Source organism: Cajanus cajan, chromosome 5 (genome assembly GCF_000230855.2).
Source record: "Cajanus cajan strain Asha chromosome 5, NIPB_CcT2T_4, whole genome shotgun sequence".
Classification (NCBI taxonomy): Eukaryota; Viridiplantae; Streptophyta; class Magnoliopsida; order Fabales; family Fabaceae; genus Cajanus; species Cajanus cajan.
Window position 1 is genome coordinate 71,214,743 of NC_138521.1, and position 22,259 is coordinate 71,237,001.

A 22,259-nucleotide genomic window follows, 5' to 3' on the forward strand; every position below is an offset into this window, starting at 1 on the left:
TCTACTTATTAATGAATCATAAATTTGAACATATTGTTTAAATTCAATAGTATGAATGAGAAAATATAAATACATAAAGGATTGTATGTAAAGAAATATTACTTATAATCAAATATTTATTAAACAATTGAAAATTTTATTTATTTTTTATTTTTTTATTCAAATCTTGTCTTTACTGTATGCAAAGAAATTGTATTATGTTTTTAAAAAATTCACATTGTTTTTTAAAATCTAATAAAATCCTTTCAAATCTTGTAAATTTTTAAGATACAAATCCATTAAAATCTATATTACAAAATATTGATTAAAAAATCATTTAATAAAAAATCTTAAAATTCATTATATTCTTACAAAGTCTTTTAAGAAAATGCAAAATTATTAAATTCTTATAAAGTCTTTTAAAATTAACAAGACTTTTTTTTGTTTTAAAAGAATCTTATGAAATCTCAATCCAATATATAACTCATCGGTTTCACTCGTGTCATAGACAAATATATATAAGGGAGGGAGGGGAAGGACTTTGACCCCCTTCCCTCTTGACCTCTTAATTTTTTATAATAAAATATATTTATTATACTAATTATATGATTATATTGAAAGATTGATTAAAAAATTATACATATTATATATTTTTATGATTTAATGATTTAAAAAGAAGGCTTAAACATGTTTGTAGTCTTTATAAAATGAGTAAATTTTGATTTTAATCCTTGTAAAATAAGTAAATTTTGATTTTGATCCCTATAAAATATATATATATATATATATATATATATATATATATATTATTTTTATCTCTCTAAAATTTAAAATCACTTTTTCTGGTCCTTAACAATGATTCTAATGTAGATAAATAATATTCATTTTATCTACAAAAAAACTTAAAGGTATCACATACTAATACAATATCCACTTACCCTTTTTTTTTTTTGTAAACCAAGATATCCCTTAGTTGAAGGAGAGGGACTAAACTTTCGAGGTAGTGAGGGGGTTAACCTCTCCCAACAAATACTTTTCGATACACACCAACCAATGATTGAGCTCCTAACCACATGCTTAAGGAACGAAGTTATTTACCAATCATATCACACCTTGTTGGGTACTTAACCTTTTTAATAAATATCTAAGTAGTTAAAAATAGTTACATAATAATAAGGACTAAAACAATCATTCAAAATTTCAGAGGGATGAAAAATAAATTTTTTTTATAAGAATTAAAAATAAAACTTGTTCATTTAGTAAGGATAAAAAATATATTTAAGTTTAAATAATAAAGAATGTATATAAAAAGATTGGATTAGTTAATTTTTGAGGGAGTTATACTTTAAGTTTAAATAATAAAGAATGTATATAAAAAAGATTGGATTAGTTAATTTTGGAGGGAGATATACCTCTTGATTATTAAAAAAAATTGAATTAATTGGGAGGGAATTATTATACCACCAAGTAAAAGGAAAAAAAATTAAACTATACCTGATAGACAAGTAAATGTAGATCTAATGGATATAAATAGTAGACAATAATTTTAAATACTAAATAATGGATATCATAAATTATATTAATTTTGGAGGGAGTTACTTCTTAATTATTTAAAAGATATTGAATTAATTTTAGGAGAAAATTATACCTTCTAATTATATAAAAAGAATTGGATTAATTTTAGAAGGGAATTATACCCCATAGTTATACTGAAAATAATTGAATTACACTCCATAGATAAATATACATAGGCCTGATAAATATAAATAATAGATAATGATCATAAATAATAAATAATGGGTATCAAAAAAGACTAAATTGATTTTGAAGGGAGATATATCTTCTAGTTATATAAAAAAAAAATCAGATTAATTTTTAGGGGGAATTACACATCCAAATTATAAAATAAAAATAAAATTGAATTAATTTTGAGAAGAAATTATACCTCCTAATTATAAAAAAAAATCAAATAAATAATTACATATAGGCCTAATAGATATAAATTGGATTAATTTTAAAGAGAGTATACCTCATAGTTATAAAATATTTTAAATTAATTTTAAGAAAGAATTATACCTCCAAATTATAGAAATAAAAAAAAAACTAAATTTGAGAGAGAATTGTAGCTCTGAATTATAAAAGAAAAAAAATGAAATTGCAACTAAAAAATAACTGCATGTCAGCTTAATCGATATAAATAATATAATCTATTATCTGTAATTTATTTTTTATTAAAAAATTTTAAGTTACATATATATATATATAGATATATATATATATATATATATATATATATAATAGATATAAATGTCACACCCAATAGATAACTCAAAAGAAATAAATTATAGATAATGTTACACCAGATAGATAAGTATACATAGACTTAATAAGTTTATTTAAAGAAGTGTAGAATTCCCGGATACTACAATTTTATGTGGTTGTCACTTAGAAAGCCAATTTGTGAAAGAGTAAAATTTGAAGAAGTTTACATTTCATTTTTTTTTTGAGAGATTCATACCTCCTAATTATAAAATGAAAAAAGTTGGATTAATTTTGGGAGGAAATTACCTCCTAGTTATAAAAAAAAAAAAAAGTATAGCCAATAAATAATTACATATAGGAGGTATAAAAAAAATAAATTAATTTTGAGAGAGAATTATACCTCCACATTATATAAAAAAAAATAATTAAGTTTGAGAGGGAATTGTAGTTCTATAATCTATAATTATATACAAAAGCAGATATCCTGAATTTTCATTTTCACTTTTTAGAGGATTATACCCTTTATCAATTATAAGAAATGAGAATGTAATCTCTCACAATTACAAAGATATAAACATGATTTTATTTTTTAATAGAGGCATGAAGTGTTCTTTCCTTACTAGTATTAGATAATATAGTTATTATTATTATACACACATATATATATATATATGTATAATAATAATAATAATAATAATAATAATAATAAAAATAATAATAATAATAAAAATAATAATAATAGATATAAAATATGATTGGATTGATTTTGAGAGGAAATTATATCTCTTAGTTATAAAAAAAAATTAAATTACATTTAATAGACAAGTTAATGCAATCCTAATGGATATAAATAATAGATAACAGTTATAAATAATCAATAATGGATATAAAAAGATTGAATTGATTTTATATGAATATATACCTCTTAGTTATAAAAATAAAAATAAATAGATTAATTTTGAGAGGGAATTATACCTCCTAATTAAAAAACCGGATTAATTTTATGAGAGAATTATACCTCAGTTATACTAAAAAAAAATTGAATTGCACTCAATGGATAATTACATGTAGGCTTAACGGATATAAATAATAGATAATAAGATTTTATTAATTTTAAAGGGGTTATATCTTTTAATTATATATAACAAAAAGATCAAATTAATTTTGGAGAGAATTATACCTCCCAATTATAAAATAAAAATAAAATTAGATTAATTTTGGGAAGAAAGTATACCTCTTAGTTATAAAAATAAAATACATCCAATAAATAACTACATATAGGCCTAATGGATATAAATAATGAATATAAAAAAATAGATTAATTTTAGAGAGAGTTATATCTTCTAGTTATAAAAGAAAAAATTGAATCACAACACAAAAGATAATTGCGTGTGAATCTAATTGAAATAAATAATATTAGTGGATAATGTTTAATAAATTGTAGATAATAGATATATGTAATAGATATAATTGTCACACTTAATAGATAACTATGTGTAAGCTTAACGAGTTCTATTTAAAGAAGTGTAGAATTTTTTGGTTAATACTGTTTTACACCGAGAAAGTCAATTTGTGTAAGATTGAAAATTGAAAGTTAGCATTTGATACGTGTTGGCCTGCGTACGTTTTGTCAACAAAACAATGTATTTAGCAGGTATTCTAATTTTCTACTATTGATTCTGTTAATTTCTTAAGTGGTGCTTGGCTGCTACCAATCAAGAATGTTAATTTGCATACTGAATTACTAAGACTTAATTAAGTGGAAAGATTATGTTTAATTTAATTGTTAGTAGCTAAGAATGATTGGTGATATTAATATTATTTGGTTGTGATTGGGCAGGTAGTAGGAGGCATTATGATGTTAGAATTGGGATGGGAAATTCATGGAACGGTAACATATATAATTAGAAGAAGAAACATTCACTTTCATCCTCCATACCCTTACCCTTGCTATTGCCTTTCACCACCACAACCACAACCACAACCACAACCAACCCTCCTCTACTGCTTCATCGTCGCTGGCCTTATGCAACTGGAATTCCCGTTTTGCCCCCGCCCAATGCTAATGCTCCTAAGAATATAAAAAATACTGCAATTTGCACAAACACACTCTCACCCTCCAACTCGATCCTAACAATCCACATCACCACTTGATTTCCTTTCATTTCGATGCCCTCTATGATGGAAGGTAACATTTATTTGATGTCTTGTTCTGCCCTATGTTATTCTATTTTAACCTTCATAATAATATCAACTTACTACAATACAAATGTTAAGATTTTCTGCTTGCCTAACTTTTATTTTCCTTTCTTATGTATTGGGCAGCTTTACAATCTTCTACATGGCCAAAGAAGAAGGATGTATGTTCAGTCCACTATTTCCGGAGGTGTTTGAGCCAATTACATTTACTTTTGAAAAAGGAGTTGGACAGAAATTTTGTCAACCTTCAGGAACAGGTATTGATCTAGGTTTCTTCGAGTTGGATGATCTTTCTAGGCCTTTTTCACCCGAAGATGATGAATTTCCCCTTGTCATATGTGCTGAAACAAGTAGTAATTATGCACTAGATGCAACCCCTCACATGCAAATAACTCAAGCTGTCTTAGAGAAAAGCAATGATATTGGCCCTTTCAACGTAAAAGTAGTTAGACAGCTTCTGTGGATTAATGATGTTTGTTATGAGCTGAAAGAGTTATATGGAGCGGCAACAGATTTTTATGATGATAATGATTCTGAGGAGGAGTGTGTGTGTGCTATATGCATGACGGAATCGAACGACACTGCTATCTTGCCCTGCAGACATATGGTATCATATCTTGTCAAACCAACTTAATTATTTGTGTAATGTGTTGTTCAATCTTCATACTCAGTAATAGTTATTTCACATCATGACATGTGTATGCATTGTATTCATTTCACGGCTTTCATTTCTTATATTACATCTATTGTATTTTTCAGTGTATGTGCAGTGAGTGTGCCGAAACTTTGTAGTCTCAATCAAATAAATGTCCTATATGTCGTCAACCAATTCAAGAACTTATAGAGATCAAGATAAACAATGACAATTAATGACACATTTTTGCCTTATGTGAAGTTCTATTACATGGTATTACTTTTTAAAAAAAATTGCATTCAATAATCTGTTTATAGTACTCATGCATGTGTGACGTTGGATGTATAAAGAAAAAGAATAGATTATAATTGTTAAATTCTTGTTCTTCTTTTCGGTTTTCACTAGTAAAAAAAAAAAGAGTTAACTAGTATTATTGTATGTAGGTATAAAATCATAATTTTTCAAGCTTGAAAATAGTGAAAATATAAAAGTAAAATCAATGTAACAAGTCATTTTTTTTTTGTATTTTATTTGAAAAGGGATTTTATATATTCTTCTTTCACTTTTCCAGTTTGCAACTGCTTAGTTGTAACAATTATTTCTCAAGAATGTTAAAAAATGAATAGTTTCACACTTCATTTACTTTAAATTAAATTGTATAGTTGTTAAGTAACCAACTGTTTCTTTTTCAAATCTTTATGTACAGATATAAAACATGGACATTGCATGTAAAAATACTTCTGAACTCCCGAGGCTTAAGGTTTAAGTTTAGCGTTTAGATCTAAAAACATAGACATTTCATGTAAAAATACTTTTGTGATTGTTGAGATGTGAAATTGATAACGAGGGAGTCAAATTCAACGAATGAAATTAACTTCTTTTTTTTTTCTTTTCTTTTGCAGATGGAGATTGGACTCTTAATTAACTTCATATTCAAAATTTGCGCCAAAATAACCAAGTGAACGGATATATCCCGCGGATAGAAACTGCAGAAGCGTATAAATCGGGCGGCTCATAAGTTTTTTTGTGTTTATAAATTTATTTTTTGTATGAGATAAACTTTTTGTACATTTTGAGATTGTCTATTTTCAGCATGACAATTCATAGACCTTACAGATGTATATTTTAATCATTATAGTTCATTCATTATTCAGTTTTTTTTTTTGTTGACAGAATTCATTATTCAAATGTTAAACATGGGAACAATGGGAATAAGTTGAGAAAAATTATCTAACAAAAAAAAAATCTTAAATTATTCAAAATTCTGGAGTCTCAATCAAATAAATGTCTTATATGCCGTCAAACAATTCTGGAACTTATAGATATTAAGATAAATAATGACAATTAATGACACGTTTTTTCCTTATGTGAAATTCAATTACATGGTATTACTTTATTTTCTTCTTAAATTGCATTCAATAATCTATTTATAATTCATGCATGTGTGACGTAGGGTGTATAAAGAAAAAGAAAGATTCTACCCGTTAGATTCTTGCTATTCTTTTCGTTTTTCATTAACAAGAAAAAAGGAGTCAATTAGTATTGTTATACAAGATACCATATCCGTAGATACAAAATCATAATCTTTCAAGTTTGAAGAGATTCTTAGACATGAACTTTTGAAATAATGAAAATGTAAAAGCAAAATTATGAAAGTTCAAAGTTAAAAATAGATAATATTTATACCAATGTAGAAATATATATGTAAATACAAATACTTTCAAATATATACTTAGATAAAAATAATATGATATAGCCTTTTTCTCTGGATATTAAATTAGTACAAAACTAAATACCAAAGATGTAAAAGTAAAATCGATATAATAAGTCATTTGTTTTTGTACTTGATTTGAAATGGATTTTTATTCGGCTCAGCTGTAACAAATATTTAATTTTTAAGTTCGTTAAAAAAAATGATATTTAGGCTGTGATCGTTCAGATGAGAAATTTATAATGAGGTAGTCAAATCGAACGAATAAAATTAACTTGTTTTCTTCTTCAGATAGAGATTGGACTCTTAACTTCATATTCAAAATTTGCGCCAGAAATAACCAGAGTGAACGGATATATCCTGCAAAGGGTCAGGTGTAATAGGAACTGCAAAAAAAAAAAAAAAAAAAAAAAGTATAAATCGTACGGCTCATGATTTTTAAAGTGTTTATAAATTTTATTTTTGTATGGAGTAAACTTTCTGTACATTTGATATCGTCTATTTCAGCATCACAATTCATAAACCTCCTATATATTATAATTGTTGGGATACAAACAAGTTTTACATCAATAAAATAAGAGAACAAATAATAATTTATAAAACATACTCATACTTCAATGAGGGAGAGACATTTTAGGTGATGACCAAAAGTAAAATTGTGAGAACTTATACCCAAAGTGGACAATATCTAATCATTGTAGAGTATTCCCTTATAACTCTCATAAAATATCCCTTCAGACAAATACCATAAAATAACTTTAATTAGTGATATCAGAACCGCAAAGTTGGATACAATGAGGAGGTGATGACCAAAAACAAAATCATGAAGGCTTAAGCCCAAAGCCTCATCATTGTGGAGTATCCCTTTATAACCCTCATAAAATATTTCCTCAGACAAATATCATAAAATAACCCTAATTAGTGGTATCAGAGCCGCAAGGTTGGATGTGGTAATAACCCTCTTAATTCCTCATAACTCATAACATATAATGTGATATATAAAGACAGATTCTGCTGCATGAAAGGTTAGGTTCATTGTTTGAGGAGAGGATTGTTGGGATACAAACAAGTCTTACATCGATAAAAGAGGGAGAGACCTTTTGAATGATGACCAAAAGCAAAACCGTGATAACTTAGGCCCAAAACGGACAATATCTCATCATTGTGAAGTATGTTTGTGTAATAACCTTATAAAATAACTCTCATAAAATATTCCCTTAGACAACTACCATAAAATAACTCCAACAACAATCATTGATAAACCTCCGAACGAGAAAGCTGGAAATAAGTTGAGAAAAATTCTCTGACAAAAAAATCTTTGGTTTCAAAATTACTACGCATGTACATCCAGTTTAGAAAATGCTAACAACCGGAGATTTGAGCCTTTCAAGAAACTTATGGTTGTTTTTGCATCAACACATAATCATTTTCCATGTTCACAATACTCATTATTGCGTTTCTTGCGGTACACTTCTCAACCTTAGTTAAGATAGTTTATAAGGCACCACAAGCTTGTCTATAAACTATAATCATCAATTTGTTTTCAATCAGTAGCAAACTATTTGAGATTAATCAGTAGCAACCTTAGTATAGCCTAATTGCCACTCATTTTATTCACTATAAAGAAAATTGAATGCATAGTGATGATGATACCTAAGAGAAACAGAGAAGTCTAAACAGTAATCATAGCTCAAAATCGAAATTGAACCCAAATCAAAATGTATTTGTCAGGCAACCTTTCTGTGCCAATCCTTTATTTTTCTTTAGAACAATTTCACTAGGGGCAAGATAAGATTTTAGTGAAATATTTCTTGGATATTGCTGTTAAACGGAAGAGCATTTTCTTTGTAAAACACATGTTCTCCTAGTACATGCTATTAGTTCCTAATGAGGACAAGGCAAGGTTACCAACACTTTACATATACGAGTTAATCGACCTTTTCATAGCTATGGCCTAGCAAAAGGGAAAAGTCAAAAAAACAAAGAAACCGGGTAAGGTACCACTACCATCAAACCATCAAAACTTCCCTACAATTTCATGACACCGACTCAATATATTTCAGTATCTTTTGCAATCTATTACGAAGAAAGTACCATAAAGTTAACCTGGTCCAAGACCTCAAAGAATGGCTGAATATACAAACCAAGGAAAACGGAAGCATCTAGATATTCATCTGTCCTTCCATTTGGTTGGCTACCCTTTAGCATTTGCTTTCTTGTAATGTCTAACCGTTTGGAATAAGGGTAATAATTAAAGTGTACGCATGATCTCTTCCAACTTTCAAGTATGTAGAACAAAGGGTTGAATAGTACAAGAATCAAAACTTTCCTTTGTGGTCAAAGCTTCTCAACACCTACACTCCATTATTAATTTCCAATATCACACTAAAATCTAAAGCTATAGAAAAAGAGGCCATGTGTGAGATGCAACCGCAACTGCAATTGTACTCTTCTAGGTGAGGCTCAATAAATACTCCCTTCTCAACCCACTTCCTCTGGGTGTACAAATTCATATATATTCTCTCTTATCAATCACTGTCTTTAGACCATGTGGTTGATCATGTGAAGCCTTCGACATAAATAGTATTGCCTTTGCATGGTTGCCCAAGTCATTCCCCAATCGAACCCTTGCTCACAGAATCCCTAAAAATCACATTCCAAATATAGATACCCCTATTAAACTCGCAAAAAATTACCCATCATTTCTTCACCTATATAAAAGTTATGATATCATAGTTGTGCCAGTCACAATCATGCATACAAAAGTTCTAGTTCATTTTTTTTTTCCGGGTGGGATGGATTTGGTGGTGTTTTGAGGTCAGGAAAAGTCCACAATAGATCCACTACTATAACTATATTTCAAACACAAGCTAGCATTAGTTAACATTTTATGTTCAAATTAAGCTCTTCTACTTATAGTCACATAATAAACTATGCACAACTGGCACTCACAACAGAAAGGCCCATGCCTTGTTATAGAATTAATTCTGATGTCTCTTTTCTTTGAACCAAGCTAGGGTGAGGAAAACCAATTTTCTATGTTTCCTTTGTAACCACCGTTCAAATACTCTTTGACGGGTAAAGTGACATGTTCAAAGAGATAAAGGGGAAAAGTCACAAGGACTTGATCACGATTTAGGCTTTTAAGAACGGCAACAATAATTTGTTAGCGGAACAAAATGAAGGAAAAAAAAAAAAAAGAAACCTCGAACGTGATTCATAGAGGGCTAGCTAGTTTTTTTGTTTTTGTTTTTATCCATATACATCATTCAAGCAGCATTTCAAAATTGACACTTAACGATTAATTTATTTTCACAAAATATAATTTTTATTGATTAAATATTATTTTAATATTATAAAAATGGATCATGGGAACATGTTGTCTATTTTGGAACTAGCTAGTTTTTAGTTGCTTTCTATCACCTAATTTGCTGTTAAAGTAGGCCTTGGATGACTTAATAAGCATAGCTTTATTAATAGTTGTAAACATGACCTATATGTCTAAGTGCTTTTTGAAAGCCCCATGAAACGTGAGCAGCTGCAACTCCGTTTTCATTTCATACAAGTTTGGCACCAACACAAAGGAAAAAGGACCCATAAATTTTGGCAGTCCCACAGTATTCCATATGCGGCGGTTTTTACTTTTTCTGCCAAACATATAATTATAACATCCGTAATGTGAGTATTTCATTTTTCTGCTTCCGGAATAACATACATAACTGTCTTCCATTAGGCTCAGGCCACCCTTGGAATAAAACATGGCAAATACCAATTTAAACGGAATATTTTCTTCATTTGTTTATAAGTAAGTACTAACCAAGGACACTTCATGTTAAACATTTAAACTTTTTTTCCCTTTGATACCAAAACATTATTAGATGCTTAAAACAAGGAGCGGTTGTTTTTGCTCATCCTCTATCCGTGTGTTTGGAAGTGCAACGGGAACAAGAAAATTCACGTCAATCCATGCAAACTAAAATACTATAAATTAAATATGTATTTTTTTTAAGTTAACATACCTTTTTTAGTTTCAATCTTGGACCAACATCTTATTGGTATTAAATTTGTATTTGAGTTAATTCATTTTAAATAAATAAATGTTTATTTCTATTAATTTGTGAGGAAAATTTTAAAAAGTGATTATTTTTTTGGACATATTATTTTTAATTTTAATTATGAGTAACAAATTATATTTTTTTCCTAATTACATGCAACAATCATTGTTTTTAAAATTACTCAAGTTAAATTTCTTTTATATTTGTCATTTATTGTTAAATCTATTTCTTATACATTTATTTATAACTAACATTAAATATAAAAATCACTTAAAGTAAATAGTATATTTAAAAAATAAATCTTTAATTTATGATAGAATTAAGTAAAACTAACTATTTTTTTTGTCTTGATAATTTGTATTATTATAATGCTTATAATAAGGACCAGAAGTATTACTATATAAACTTTTTTTAATGCCAAAAATATATTTGGGTATTTTATCCTTTATATATATATATATATATATATATATATATATATGAGGAAGATTCAAATGGTATAAATTTTATTTAGTATTATATCACTTAATAATTTTATATTAAATGTGAATTTTATATATTTAACCGTTAAATTAAAAGTTTACATTACTTTATATATTTATATTATATTTTGTTAAAATTGAACAATAACTTGAAAGTAATTAAAGTGTTCATATTTTAGTATATTTTAAAATATATATTACATTAATTTTGTTTTATAAGTAAAATATCAAATCATCTTAAATTAATATAAAATTTTGTAATATAATCTAAAGAAATTTTAATCTAACAGTTAAATTTAAAAAATTTATATTTAATATAAAATTATTGAAATACTTAATAAAAATTAGACTAATATCATTTGAACCCTCCTCACTCTGTATGTGTGTGTGAAGGATAAAATATAACCGGACTCATACTGCCAATAAATCGCTTTCTGAGGGCAAGGATAAAAGAGATAAACCTAATCGAGGGCGTAGATTTCGGAATAAGAGTAGATGAACTAGTTAAAGACGAAAGTATAGACAAAGACGCAGTTAATGGATTGTAGAAAATTTTATGTACTGTTCGACAATGATGTTAGTAAATGTGGAACTACCATGATCTAGGTATTTAATGTTATTTCAAAGGGAATTGAGTACAGTGTTTACTACAGTGTTTGATAATGATGTTGATCGGTAGAAATTGAGTACAGTGTTTACTACAGTGTTTGATAATGATGTTATCGGTAGAAATTACTAATGAATATAATATATATATATATATATATATATATATATATATATATATATATATATATATATATATGAAGTATTCTGATTTGGAGAAAGTTTTAAAATTAATTTAGATGTCACCTAAGGTTAAAGAATTCAAAAGTATAATTTATTTGTATTTATTTTAAGATTAGGATTTTTATATTTAACTGATATAAGTTTATAAGTACCAAAAATTAGGTCTATTTAAATTTCATATAGGTCACATATTTATTGGTCTAACATAACTCATTGAGCCGATCTACATTAACTTATTTTCTTTTAGTCTAAATTTATAAGTATTTTAAAAAAATATCGAGACAAAAAGTCTAATAATTAAGTTATGCATAGTCTAATAATTTTTAAACCTACACTTTTATGCATAGTTTTAAAATAGGCTAACAATTAAGTTATGCTATATTGATGTTGAGACTTACAACATGTGAGTTGATAAAAGGAGTATATAGGTAAACTTACTTAACCATTATACCATGTAAATCTTTGTTTAAATGTTGGATAGATATAATATTTATACTATATAAAATTAATTTAATTTATATTGATTTATGTAATTTAATTATTGACTTTCATCTTCTTTTTTTTTGAAAAAAATAAGAAAGATTATAAAGATGATCACAATGAAAATAGAACATAGGTCTTCATACTTCCAACTACCTCAATTCCTCCCCACCCAATCACTAGGCTAACCCTAGTGATTTTCTTTCATCTAATAATGATCCATAAACTCAATACTCTACCAAAATAATTACGGATCCAAATTTTAAAACATTATTTACTACTAGAATTTATCTTATTACATGCGGCTTTTCCTGTGAATTTTTCATAAAAATTTGCAGGAAACATTGTTCCTGCAAATTTTTCTGCAAAATTTTATTTACAGGTAATACCTTCGTGGATAATATATTTTTGCGAATTTTAAAATTCGCAGGAAATATTCCTGCAAAATTTCTTGCGAAAAAAATTCGCAGGAAAGTTTCCTGCAAAAAAAAATTTGCAGGAAATTTTCCTGCAAAAAAAATTCGTAGGAAAATTCGCAGGAAACTTTCTTGCGAATTTTTTTGCAAGAAATTCTGCAGGAATATTTTTTACGAAAAAAATTAAAAAAAATTATTATAAATTCTATATTTTAAGAATTCATAATCTTTTATTTTCAAGCCTCATACATAATCTTTTAAATTCTAAGATTGTAGATTATAAGCCTAACACTCAACCATACAATTTAACTTGTAAGGTAAATGTTACTCCAACTTATATACTCTTTAATTGTTTTATTTTCAATCGATGTGGGACTTGAAGATTTTTTAAAATATTAAACTTATGAATTTAAATATATTTTTTTTATTTTTTCTGCGAATTAAAATTTGCAAGAAAATCCGCAGGAAAAGTTACCTGCAAAATTTTTCTATCATTTAGTAAACATTACTTGTGAATTTATTTTTACAAGAAAATCTGCAAGAAACAAAATAAAATTCTTACAATATTTTCTGTAAATTTTTACCATGAAATTTTTTTTTTCATGATTATTAAAATTGTAGCAAAATTTGTAAGAAATATTTGTAAAAACAAAAGGGAAATTTGATGATGGTTACATGCATGGATTCTAACGTTCAAATCAACGAGAATATAAGTGAAGTGCAAAAATTATTGAAAAAATTTGATATGGTAAGGGTGGACTCTCAAATTATACCAGACAAAGCTTACGGAATTTCTACAAAATCACGTACCTTACCATTATTAACATGTAATTCATTTGTATTTAGTTTTTCCACCAAACAATTTTGAAAACGTTACAAATACGACTATTTCTAATTGAGTGTGCTATAGAACATGTTGATACAAAATTAAAAGTACTTTTAAAAACTTTTTTTATTGATTATTTTAATAATAAAAAAAACTCTCAAAAACATCTATAATTTATATTCAAACAACTCGAAATTTCAAAGAGATAAGGTGGGCCATTCCTCCCTCATTCTCTGTAATGCATTTCCATTGTTTGTCAAAAATAAAGATTTTGTTGGGCGAATTGAATAATGAAATTTACGAAACAATAAATAGATATACTATCTAATTGAAGCAATGGATATGCATTTTGTGATACATATATATTATTATTTTCTCTTTATTGAAAAATTAGGAAACTTAAGTTTTTGCTTAATTTAACTAACTTCATAAAGTAACATATATTCTTATAATTTTTTAAACATTCTATTATTTTATAAATTTATCGAATTGAAATTTATGTATGACATGAGTTTATTTTAATAATATGAGATAATAATTTATTAAATAAATGGTTAATCAAGTTATTTATTTAAACACATTCTTAATACATGTTTATATTAATTTAATTTTAAAATTGTTCTGAAAAAATATGAAGTTAATACATGTTTACATTTATTTAATTTTAAAACTTATCTGAAAAATATATAAATAATCTGAGACAATTATTTTCTTCAATTTAATTAGTTAGGAATAAAAAATTATTACATTATTAATAAATTTAATTCAATTTCTTATTGAAACATAATAAAAAAATTGATATTTTTAATAAATTTCAACTAGTAATATAGTGTCAAAGAAAATATCGTTTCTTGTCACCAAAAAAAAAAATATATATATATATATATATATATATATATATATATATAAAAGCTTTATTATTCGTTCCACTATATAATAATTATCATCATATTTTAGAAATGTATAGTTTATTTTTAGACATTAAATGAAGTAACTTGTAACTTATAATTTATAAGTTTTTAGCTATTTTTTATTATTTCAATTTAATATGTTATTTTATAAGTTTATTTTAAACGAGCATTTGATACGTGAAATATTTTTACTTTTCTAATTAAATTGAGAATATTAATTTTTTATGTTTGGTAATTACTTAAAAAAAATTTCAAAAATACAATTTTTTAGAAACTATTTTTATCTCACTTTCCTACAAAAATACTTTCGTGGGAGAGGTGGGAATCCAAATTTCCCGAATTAAGAATTTTTTTTTATGTATATAAAAAAATTATATCATCCCTTTTTTAAAAAAAAATGTCCCTTTCTTTCCTCTCTTTCTTTCACTCTCACTCCCCCTCTCTCCCTCTCTCTCCCCCTCCCCTCTCTATTCCTCCCATATCTTTATTTTTCTTTTTCTCTTTTTTCTTGTATCTTATTATTTATTGACCTTATCAATTTTAATAATATTATTAAAGTTTATTTTGATTCTACATTTTAATGGTACTTGTTAACACTTTATTTTTACTGTTTATTTTAATGAAACGAAATAATATTTTTTTTCTTAATTATAATGTAGCATTTATTTAAATTCTGTATTTAAATAATTTTAATAAATATTTAACTTTTATAAATAGTTTAATATCATATTTTTAACAAGATTTGAGTAAATAAATATATCTAATAAGTTTATTTCAATAAAGGATATTTTTATTAAAAAAATATTTATATACTTAAGAATATATTATTGTAATCAAACATGAAAATCTTTAATTTTCAAAAATCTTATATGAATATTCTTAAGAACTTTTATGAGTAAACAAACATGTTTTAACTATTTACAATAATCATAATTTTTAGGATATGTAATTTCCAAAAATCATAATTATAAAAATTGGTTATTTTATGTCATTTAATGATTATTAATTAGTTAAATATATTTAATTGAGTTTCAAAATTTATTAAATGTGTATTCATAAAATATATTATATATTAATTTAAATTTATGTAATAAAGAATTAAATAACTTTTAAATATTTACAGACTTAATCTATACATTAAGAACTTTTAATTCAACCATTGAATTGACAATATTTAATGTAAAATATGAATTATTGAAGTTTATATAAACTTACTTTTGGAATAAATAAATATCTTATCTCTTTGTATTAAAGTAATTAAATCCTTGACTACACTTATTAAATAGAAATTTTAAAAAGTAAATATTTCTTTCTCTCTCCTCTCTCATTAATTATTCATTTCATTGTCATTTATGATTTATTTTTACATCCTCACCTCACCCACATTGAGCAAAGCCAAATCAAGAAAGAAATTTTTTTTTAACATTCTAGTTATTAAATTAAAAGTTTGTATCAAATTAATAGATCGTTTACAAATTTATGTAATGTTTAAAATTTATTTAATTATTTATTATATAAATTCAAATTAATGTATAACATATTTTATGAATGCACATTTAGTAAAATTTGACACTCAATTAAATATATTTAACTAATTAATAATCATTAAATGACATAAAATAGCCAAAAAAATTTAATAATCATTAATTATCATGATTATTAAAAATTTGCAGACTTTATCTATATATTAAAAAAATTAATTTAATGGTTGGATAACTAAAATTTGATGTAGAACATAAATTATTAAATGGAATAAGTAGTCGCAAATTGACCCTTTTTCAAATATATATATATATATATATATATATATATATATATATTATAAGAGGCGACTCAAGTAAAAATACTTATTTATATAAAAGTATAAGAAATTGAGAATAATTAATAACAACTCTTATATTAATATAAATAACTTATATTAAAATATTATAACTAAAGCTACCGTGTACCATCACTATCATGATTGTTTCTATCATTGTTATATTTAGCTTCTTCATTACAACTATTGTTGTTACTACTATCGTCATTGTTTCTGTTCTTAATTGTTATTAATTTTTGTTATATATTGGCTAATTTCTTTCTAATATTTAAGTCTTATTTCAACTCACTTTTCGTATTGTGTAACTAAGTATCAAATAACTTTCAAATTTTATAAAAAAAAATTAAATTTTATTTATTCAATAAAAAAATTTAATTTAAAAACTAAATCATTAAAATTCAATGTATATCATGAGTTATTAAGTGAAATAATTATATCAAGAATTATTTTAGAGTAACTTAATCCCAAGACACGCATAGATTAAAGTAATTAAACCTTTGACCATATATATATATATATATATATATATATAGAGGAGGGTTCAAACGACACCAGTGTAACTTTTACTAAGTGTTACACCGCTTAATAACTTTATATTAAATGTGAATTTTGAAAATTCAACCGTTAGATTGAAAGTTCATATCTCTTAGATCATATATACCAAATTTTATATTAATCTAAGATGATTTGATACTTCATTCTCATAAAATAAAATTGACGTAATATATACATTTCAAAATATACTAAAATGTGAACACTTTGATTACCTTCAAGTTGTTGTTCAATTTTAACAAAATTTGGTATATATGATCTAAGAGATATGAACTTTCAATCTAATGGTTGAACTTTCAAAATTCACATTTAATATAAAGTTATTGAGCGATGTAACACTTAGTAAAAGTTACACCGGTATCGTTTGAACCCTCCTTTTATATATATATATATATATATATATATATATATATATATATATATATATATATATATATATATATATATATTAAATAGACATTTTAAAAAAATCTCACATTCTTTCTTCTCTTTCTTCATTTATTTCATTATCATTTATGATTTTTTTAAACACCCCCACCATATTCAAGTAAAGTCAAACTAAGATAGAGAAAATCAAAGTTAAAACGTAAGAATCATTATTTCCCCCTTTTATCATTTGTTTTCTGCTTCTCAGATTTATTACCACCCTTTCTCTATTTTTTCTGTGTTATCACAAATCATAACATTTTTGTTCCATTGGCAGTGTGAGACATGAGCAAAGAAGAATTTCTGAAGATACAGGTAATCAATCTATTGCATCCCCATTTTTTTGTCCAAAGCCTCGTTCTGTTTGTGTTGTGCTTCCTAATCAGTGTGCTTATTAATTTATTTGCGTTTTTGTTTTGGATATTTGTGATAAAAATATAAATCTTGCCACAATTTAGTTTCTTTTATGTTCATTATGAAACTTCTCTTTATTTTGTTTCGAATTATGAGATTACTTGTGCATGCAGAAATGCGTTCTTAAAGTGAACATACATTGTGATGGGTGCAAGCACAAAGTGAAGAAAATCTTGAAGAAAATTGATGGTATGGCAAATTACTTAATACTTACCCTTTTGGGATTCACATTTGCTCTATTTTTTACGAGAAAAACAAAGTCAATGCGTTTTCATTTATCATTCGAAGAAGAAAACAAAATCTCAAATCATCCGGTTGCCAAAGAGTTGAATGTGTAACATGTTTCCTTGCGAAAATCAGATTTCAAACAAGAGTTTATGATTTAATCTCTTTAGTCTGATTTAATTTTTTTAATAAAAAAGGTCAAATTTAAAATTTAAAATATAATATATTTATATAAAAAAAATAGATTTAGACTTATAAAAAAATTGTTAGGCGTAAATCTATTTATTTATATATTATAATAAAAATTAATATATATATATATATATATATTATTAAAATATAAATAAACAAATAAATTTATTAAAAAATCAATATTTAATTTTTTTTTATATAATTATATTTTTTTATTATAAATTTATAAATTTATAATATACCTGAATGTATGTCAACATATATGGCTAAGCATGAAGTGTCCATTTAATAGAAAATGATTCACTTTTTCTCTTATATTTTATTTAAAATTTTAGTTTTAATAATATTGAGTAAATTATATTTTAAAAATAAATTTATTTGTATAATATAATAAAAAAATAATATACATATATTAAAAATATAAATAAACAAATAAATTTACTAAAAAAATCATAAATATTTAAATTATATTTCTTATACAATTTTTTTCATTATAAATTTATAAACTTAAGATCTGTGTGTGAGTGTATATAACATATATGATTATACATGAATTGTTCTTTCAACATAAAATAATTCATTTTTTCCTATATTTCTTTTAAATTTTAATAATATTAAATAAATTATATATTAAAAAAATTATTAACTTTTTAAAAATTAAATTTATTAATCTAATTAATATTATTAATATAAGTTAGACCTATAAAAAAAATTATGATAGATAATAAACTAAATTTTAATTTTAATTTCGTAAAATAGATCCGATTTATATGTTTAAAATATAATCTGATATATCATAATCTGATCCTGTTTACAGGTGTGTTTATCATAGAGATAGATGCAGAGCAAGGGAAGGTGACAGTTTTAGGGAATGTGGACTTCAACGTTCTCATCAAGAAGCTTGCAAAATCTGGGAAACATGCAGAGTTATGGTATGCACCAAATCCCAATAACAACAACAATGACCAAGACTACCTTGCAAACCAACTCAAGAACATGCAGATCGACAATCCCAAAGGTGAAGAAGACCAACACAACCAAGGTCAAAATCCAAAGGGTGGAAATAACAAACCCAAAGGTGGTGGTGGTGATAATGATGGTGGTGGCAGTGGTGATGGTGGTCAACAAGGACCAAATCCCCAACAACAACTTCAACTGCAGCTCCAACAACAACATAAGCTTCAACAACAGCTACAACAAATCCAACAAGTGAAAGGGTTTCAAGATCTGAACCTTTCTCAATTCAAGGTTCCACCTCACAACCTCAACTCTAACCCGAACCCCAACCTAAACACCAAAGCCGTTAGATTTGATATCCCTGAAGAGGATGGCGAATTCACTGATAATGAATCGGGTGATGATGAGTTTGATGACGATGAAATGCTGGAACTTCCTCTGAGTGAAATAAAACCCTCCTTGATGATGAATGCTCCCAAGGGTGACAATAATGGTGGTTGCGGCAATAAGGGTAAGGAAGGTGTTGGACTTGTTCCTATTCAAGTGCATGGTTTCCCTGATGGTAACAGTAATGGAGGAGGAAATAATCAAAAACAAGGTGGAAGTAACAATGGTGGAGAAAGTGAAATTGGCACTGTGAAGGGTATAAGCAAGAATAATGTTATGAATGGAAGGAATAGCAGTAACAACAATGAAGGTATGAAAAATGGAAATAACCCAATGGGAGGAGCTGGTGCTCAAACTGTGAACATGGGTGGTGCCCCCAGTGGGCCTAATGTGGGGCCCATGCTTAACATGAGCATGCCTAACATCCCCTCCGTTCAGGGCCTCTCGGCCACCCCCATCAACAGCGGTGGCAACTTCAAAGGTGTTGGTCCCAATGCGATGCTAGGAAACCCTTTCCAACAACAACAACAGTACATGGCTTCCATGAACATGATGAACCAACATGCAATGGGAAACAATAGGTTCCAGCCAATGATGTATACAAGGGGCCCTCCTGCCGTTAATTATATGTACCCTCATTATCCTTACCCTTACCCTTACCCTCACCCTCCTCCAGACCCTTACACCCACCTTTTCAATGATGAGAACACCTCAAGTTGCAATGTTATGTGAGTGATGCTGATGGTGCTGTTGTTGCTGCTTCGCTTCTCAGTTCGTCCTGTTATACCAATGCAAACGAGTTTTTATTTCTAGTATATTTTATATTTTTCTTCCATCCCTTTTGTTTCTCTCAGTTAAATTAGGGGTTTAGTTCACCATAGTACTAGTTTATAGATTTTATAATATTATTATTATAAGATTTTAAGTAGTATAGTAATGTTATAAGGTAATGTCTAAGTGTTGCAATCCGAAATTAAAATTTCTAATATATTTTCTATTTTTCTTTCATCCCTTTTGTGTCCACATATAGTTTCATCGGGAAGCAAATATTAAAAGAAACCACAAACATTTATTTATTCATACTAATAATTATAAAAAAGTTTTTACAAAATCTTGTCTAGTACAATTATTAGAATACAATTCATTTATATTTAGTTTATCCATTGAATAATATCTAAAAATTTGTTAATACTACTATTCCTATTTGAGTTTGATATTGCAGATAAGATTAACAATTTTTCTCTCATTTTTTAATCTCAACAATGCATTCTCAGGGAAAAGAAAGACATTAGAAAGATAGTTGAATATATAGTATATCAATTAAAAATTTAATACTTTTCAAAATAGTAAAGTAGTAAGATAAGTCTTAAAGAATATAAATGAAAATATAAGTAAAGAATATAAAGTATTTATATATTGATTTGTTTTGACTATTGGAACTATGTTCAATTCTTGATTAGCTTGATCAAGTTTTATTTTATTTGTTAAGATACAAGTATTATTTTACAAGTCACTTCTGACTTAAACTTAAATATTTTTTTACTTGTCTCTTCTAGCAATTTTAAGTATTTTTTAATCAGTAAAGTCTCTTAAAGCCTTAAGTTAAAACACAAAGTTAAAACTGAGTAAGGATAACAAGTGTTTCGTAAAACACAAAGTTAAAGTTGAGTAAGGATAATAAGTATTTTGTTTTACTCACAAGATGTGATACAACAATTAAGTGTAGAGTTTTACTCAAAGAATGAAAAGAATAGATGCCTTTGCTTCATTCTTTATTTTTGAGTCTTCAAACTTCTTTATATAGGTGCTTGATGAACATGACTTTTGCAAATCTTTGAGTTCCACGTGTAGTTTTGCTTTGTCTTTCTTTGTCTTTTTTCCTTATAGAATAAGATGTTTGTTGGTGCATTAAATGTATTTCATCAAATTGTCACTTCTTATTTAATGATAGAGGCTATTTATCACCTTTAAAGAATAAAATGGGAGGAATTATTGCTTGTGTTAATTGAAAATGACTTTATGGGTAGCTTTACATGCTTTCATATATCTACTTATCCTTTCTTTGATGAAAAATATATATTCGTTCCTTTTTGAAGTCCAAGTACTAAAAAAGCTCTTATTTCTTCAATATGTTAAGGAATAACATATATAGATGATATGGTTATCAAATATAATAAATAATATATTTAATGCATTCATCTTAAACGGATAAAGTGTGCTGTTTGAAATACTTGTCAAAAAGACATGTCATTCTAATCAATCGTCTTTCTTATATAATCTTAAAACATTTCTTATAAAAAAAAACGTTCAAGTTTTTTAACATTAAAACATGTATATTCTCTTGATCTAACACATTGTTTTTCAAAAATTGATCTTTTGTTAGGCGAAATGAATATTGGAATTCACCCAACTATAGATAGATATACTTTCTAAATGAAGCAATAAATATACATTTTGTGATACATATAATGCAATTTTAATTTGGATCAAACAAATTAGGAAACTTAAAAAGAATTTATACTTAATTTATTTAGATTCATAAA

At 26.0% G+C, this 22,259-nt stretch overlaps 1 protein-coding gene and 1 pseudogene across 1 annotated transcript; both read left to right on the plus strand.

The window, feature by feature from the left end:
• The first annotated feature begins 3,882 nt into the window (after positions 1 to 3,882).
• Positions 3,883 to 5,652, plus strand: LOC109807408 (putative E3 ubiquitin-protein ligase LUL4; annotated as a pseudogene).
• A 12,112-nt stretch (positions 5,653 to 17,764) lies between these two features.
• LOC109809691 (heavy metal-associated isoprenylated plant protein 32) lies at positions 17,765 to 20,642 on the plus strand. The gene is made up of 3 exons (XM_020373066.3): positions 17,765 to 17,856; positions 18,069 to 18,144; positions 19,190 to 20,642. The coding sequence occupies exons 1-3, from the start codon at positions 17,827 to 17,829 to the stop codon at positions 20,446 to 20,448; spliced, it is 1,365 nt and encodes a 454-aa protein (XP_020228655.1). The 5' UTR covers positions 17,765 to 17,826; the 3' UTR covers positions 20,449 to 20,642.
• Positions 20,643 to 22,259: the final 1,617 nt, after the last annotated feature.

Bases quoted from the DNA above. Each gene is read 5' to 3' on its own strand.
- LOC109809691 (XM_020373066.3), top strand. From the start codon at position 17,827: ATGAGCAAAGAAGAATTTCTGAAGATACAG. The intron at 17,857-18,068 runs GTAATCAATCTA...TTGTGCATGCAG, and splicing joins AAGAATTTCTGAAGATACAG to AAATGCGTTCTTAAAGTGAA. The intron at 18,145-19,189 runs GTATGGCAAATT...TCCTGTTTACAG, and splicing joins AATCTTGAAGAAAATTGATG to GTGTGTTTATCATAGAGATA.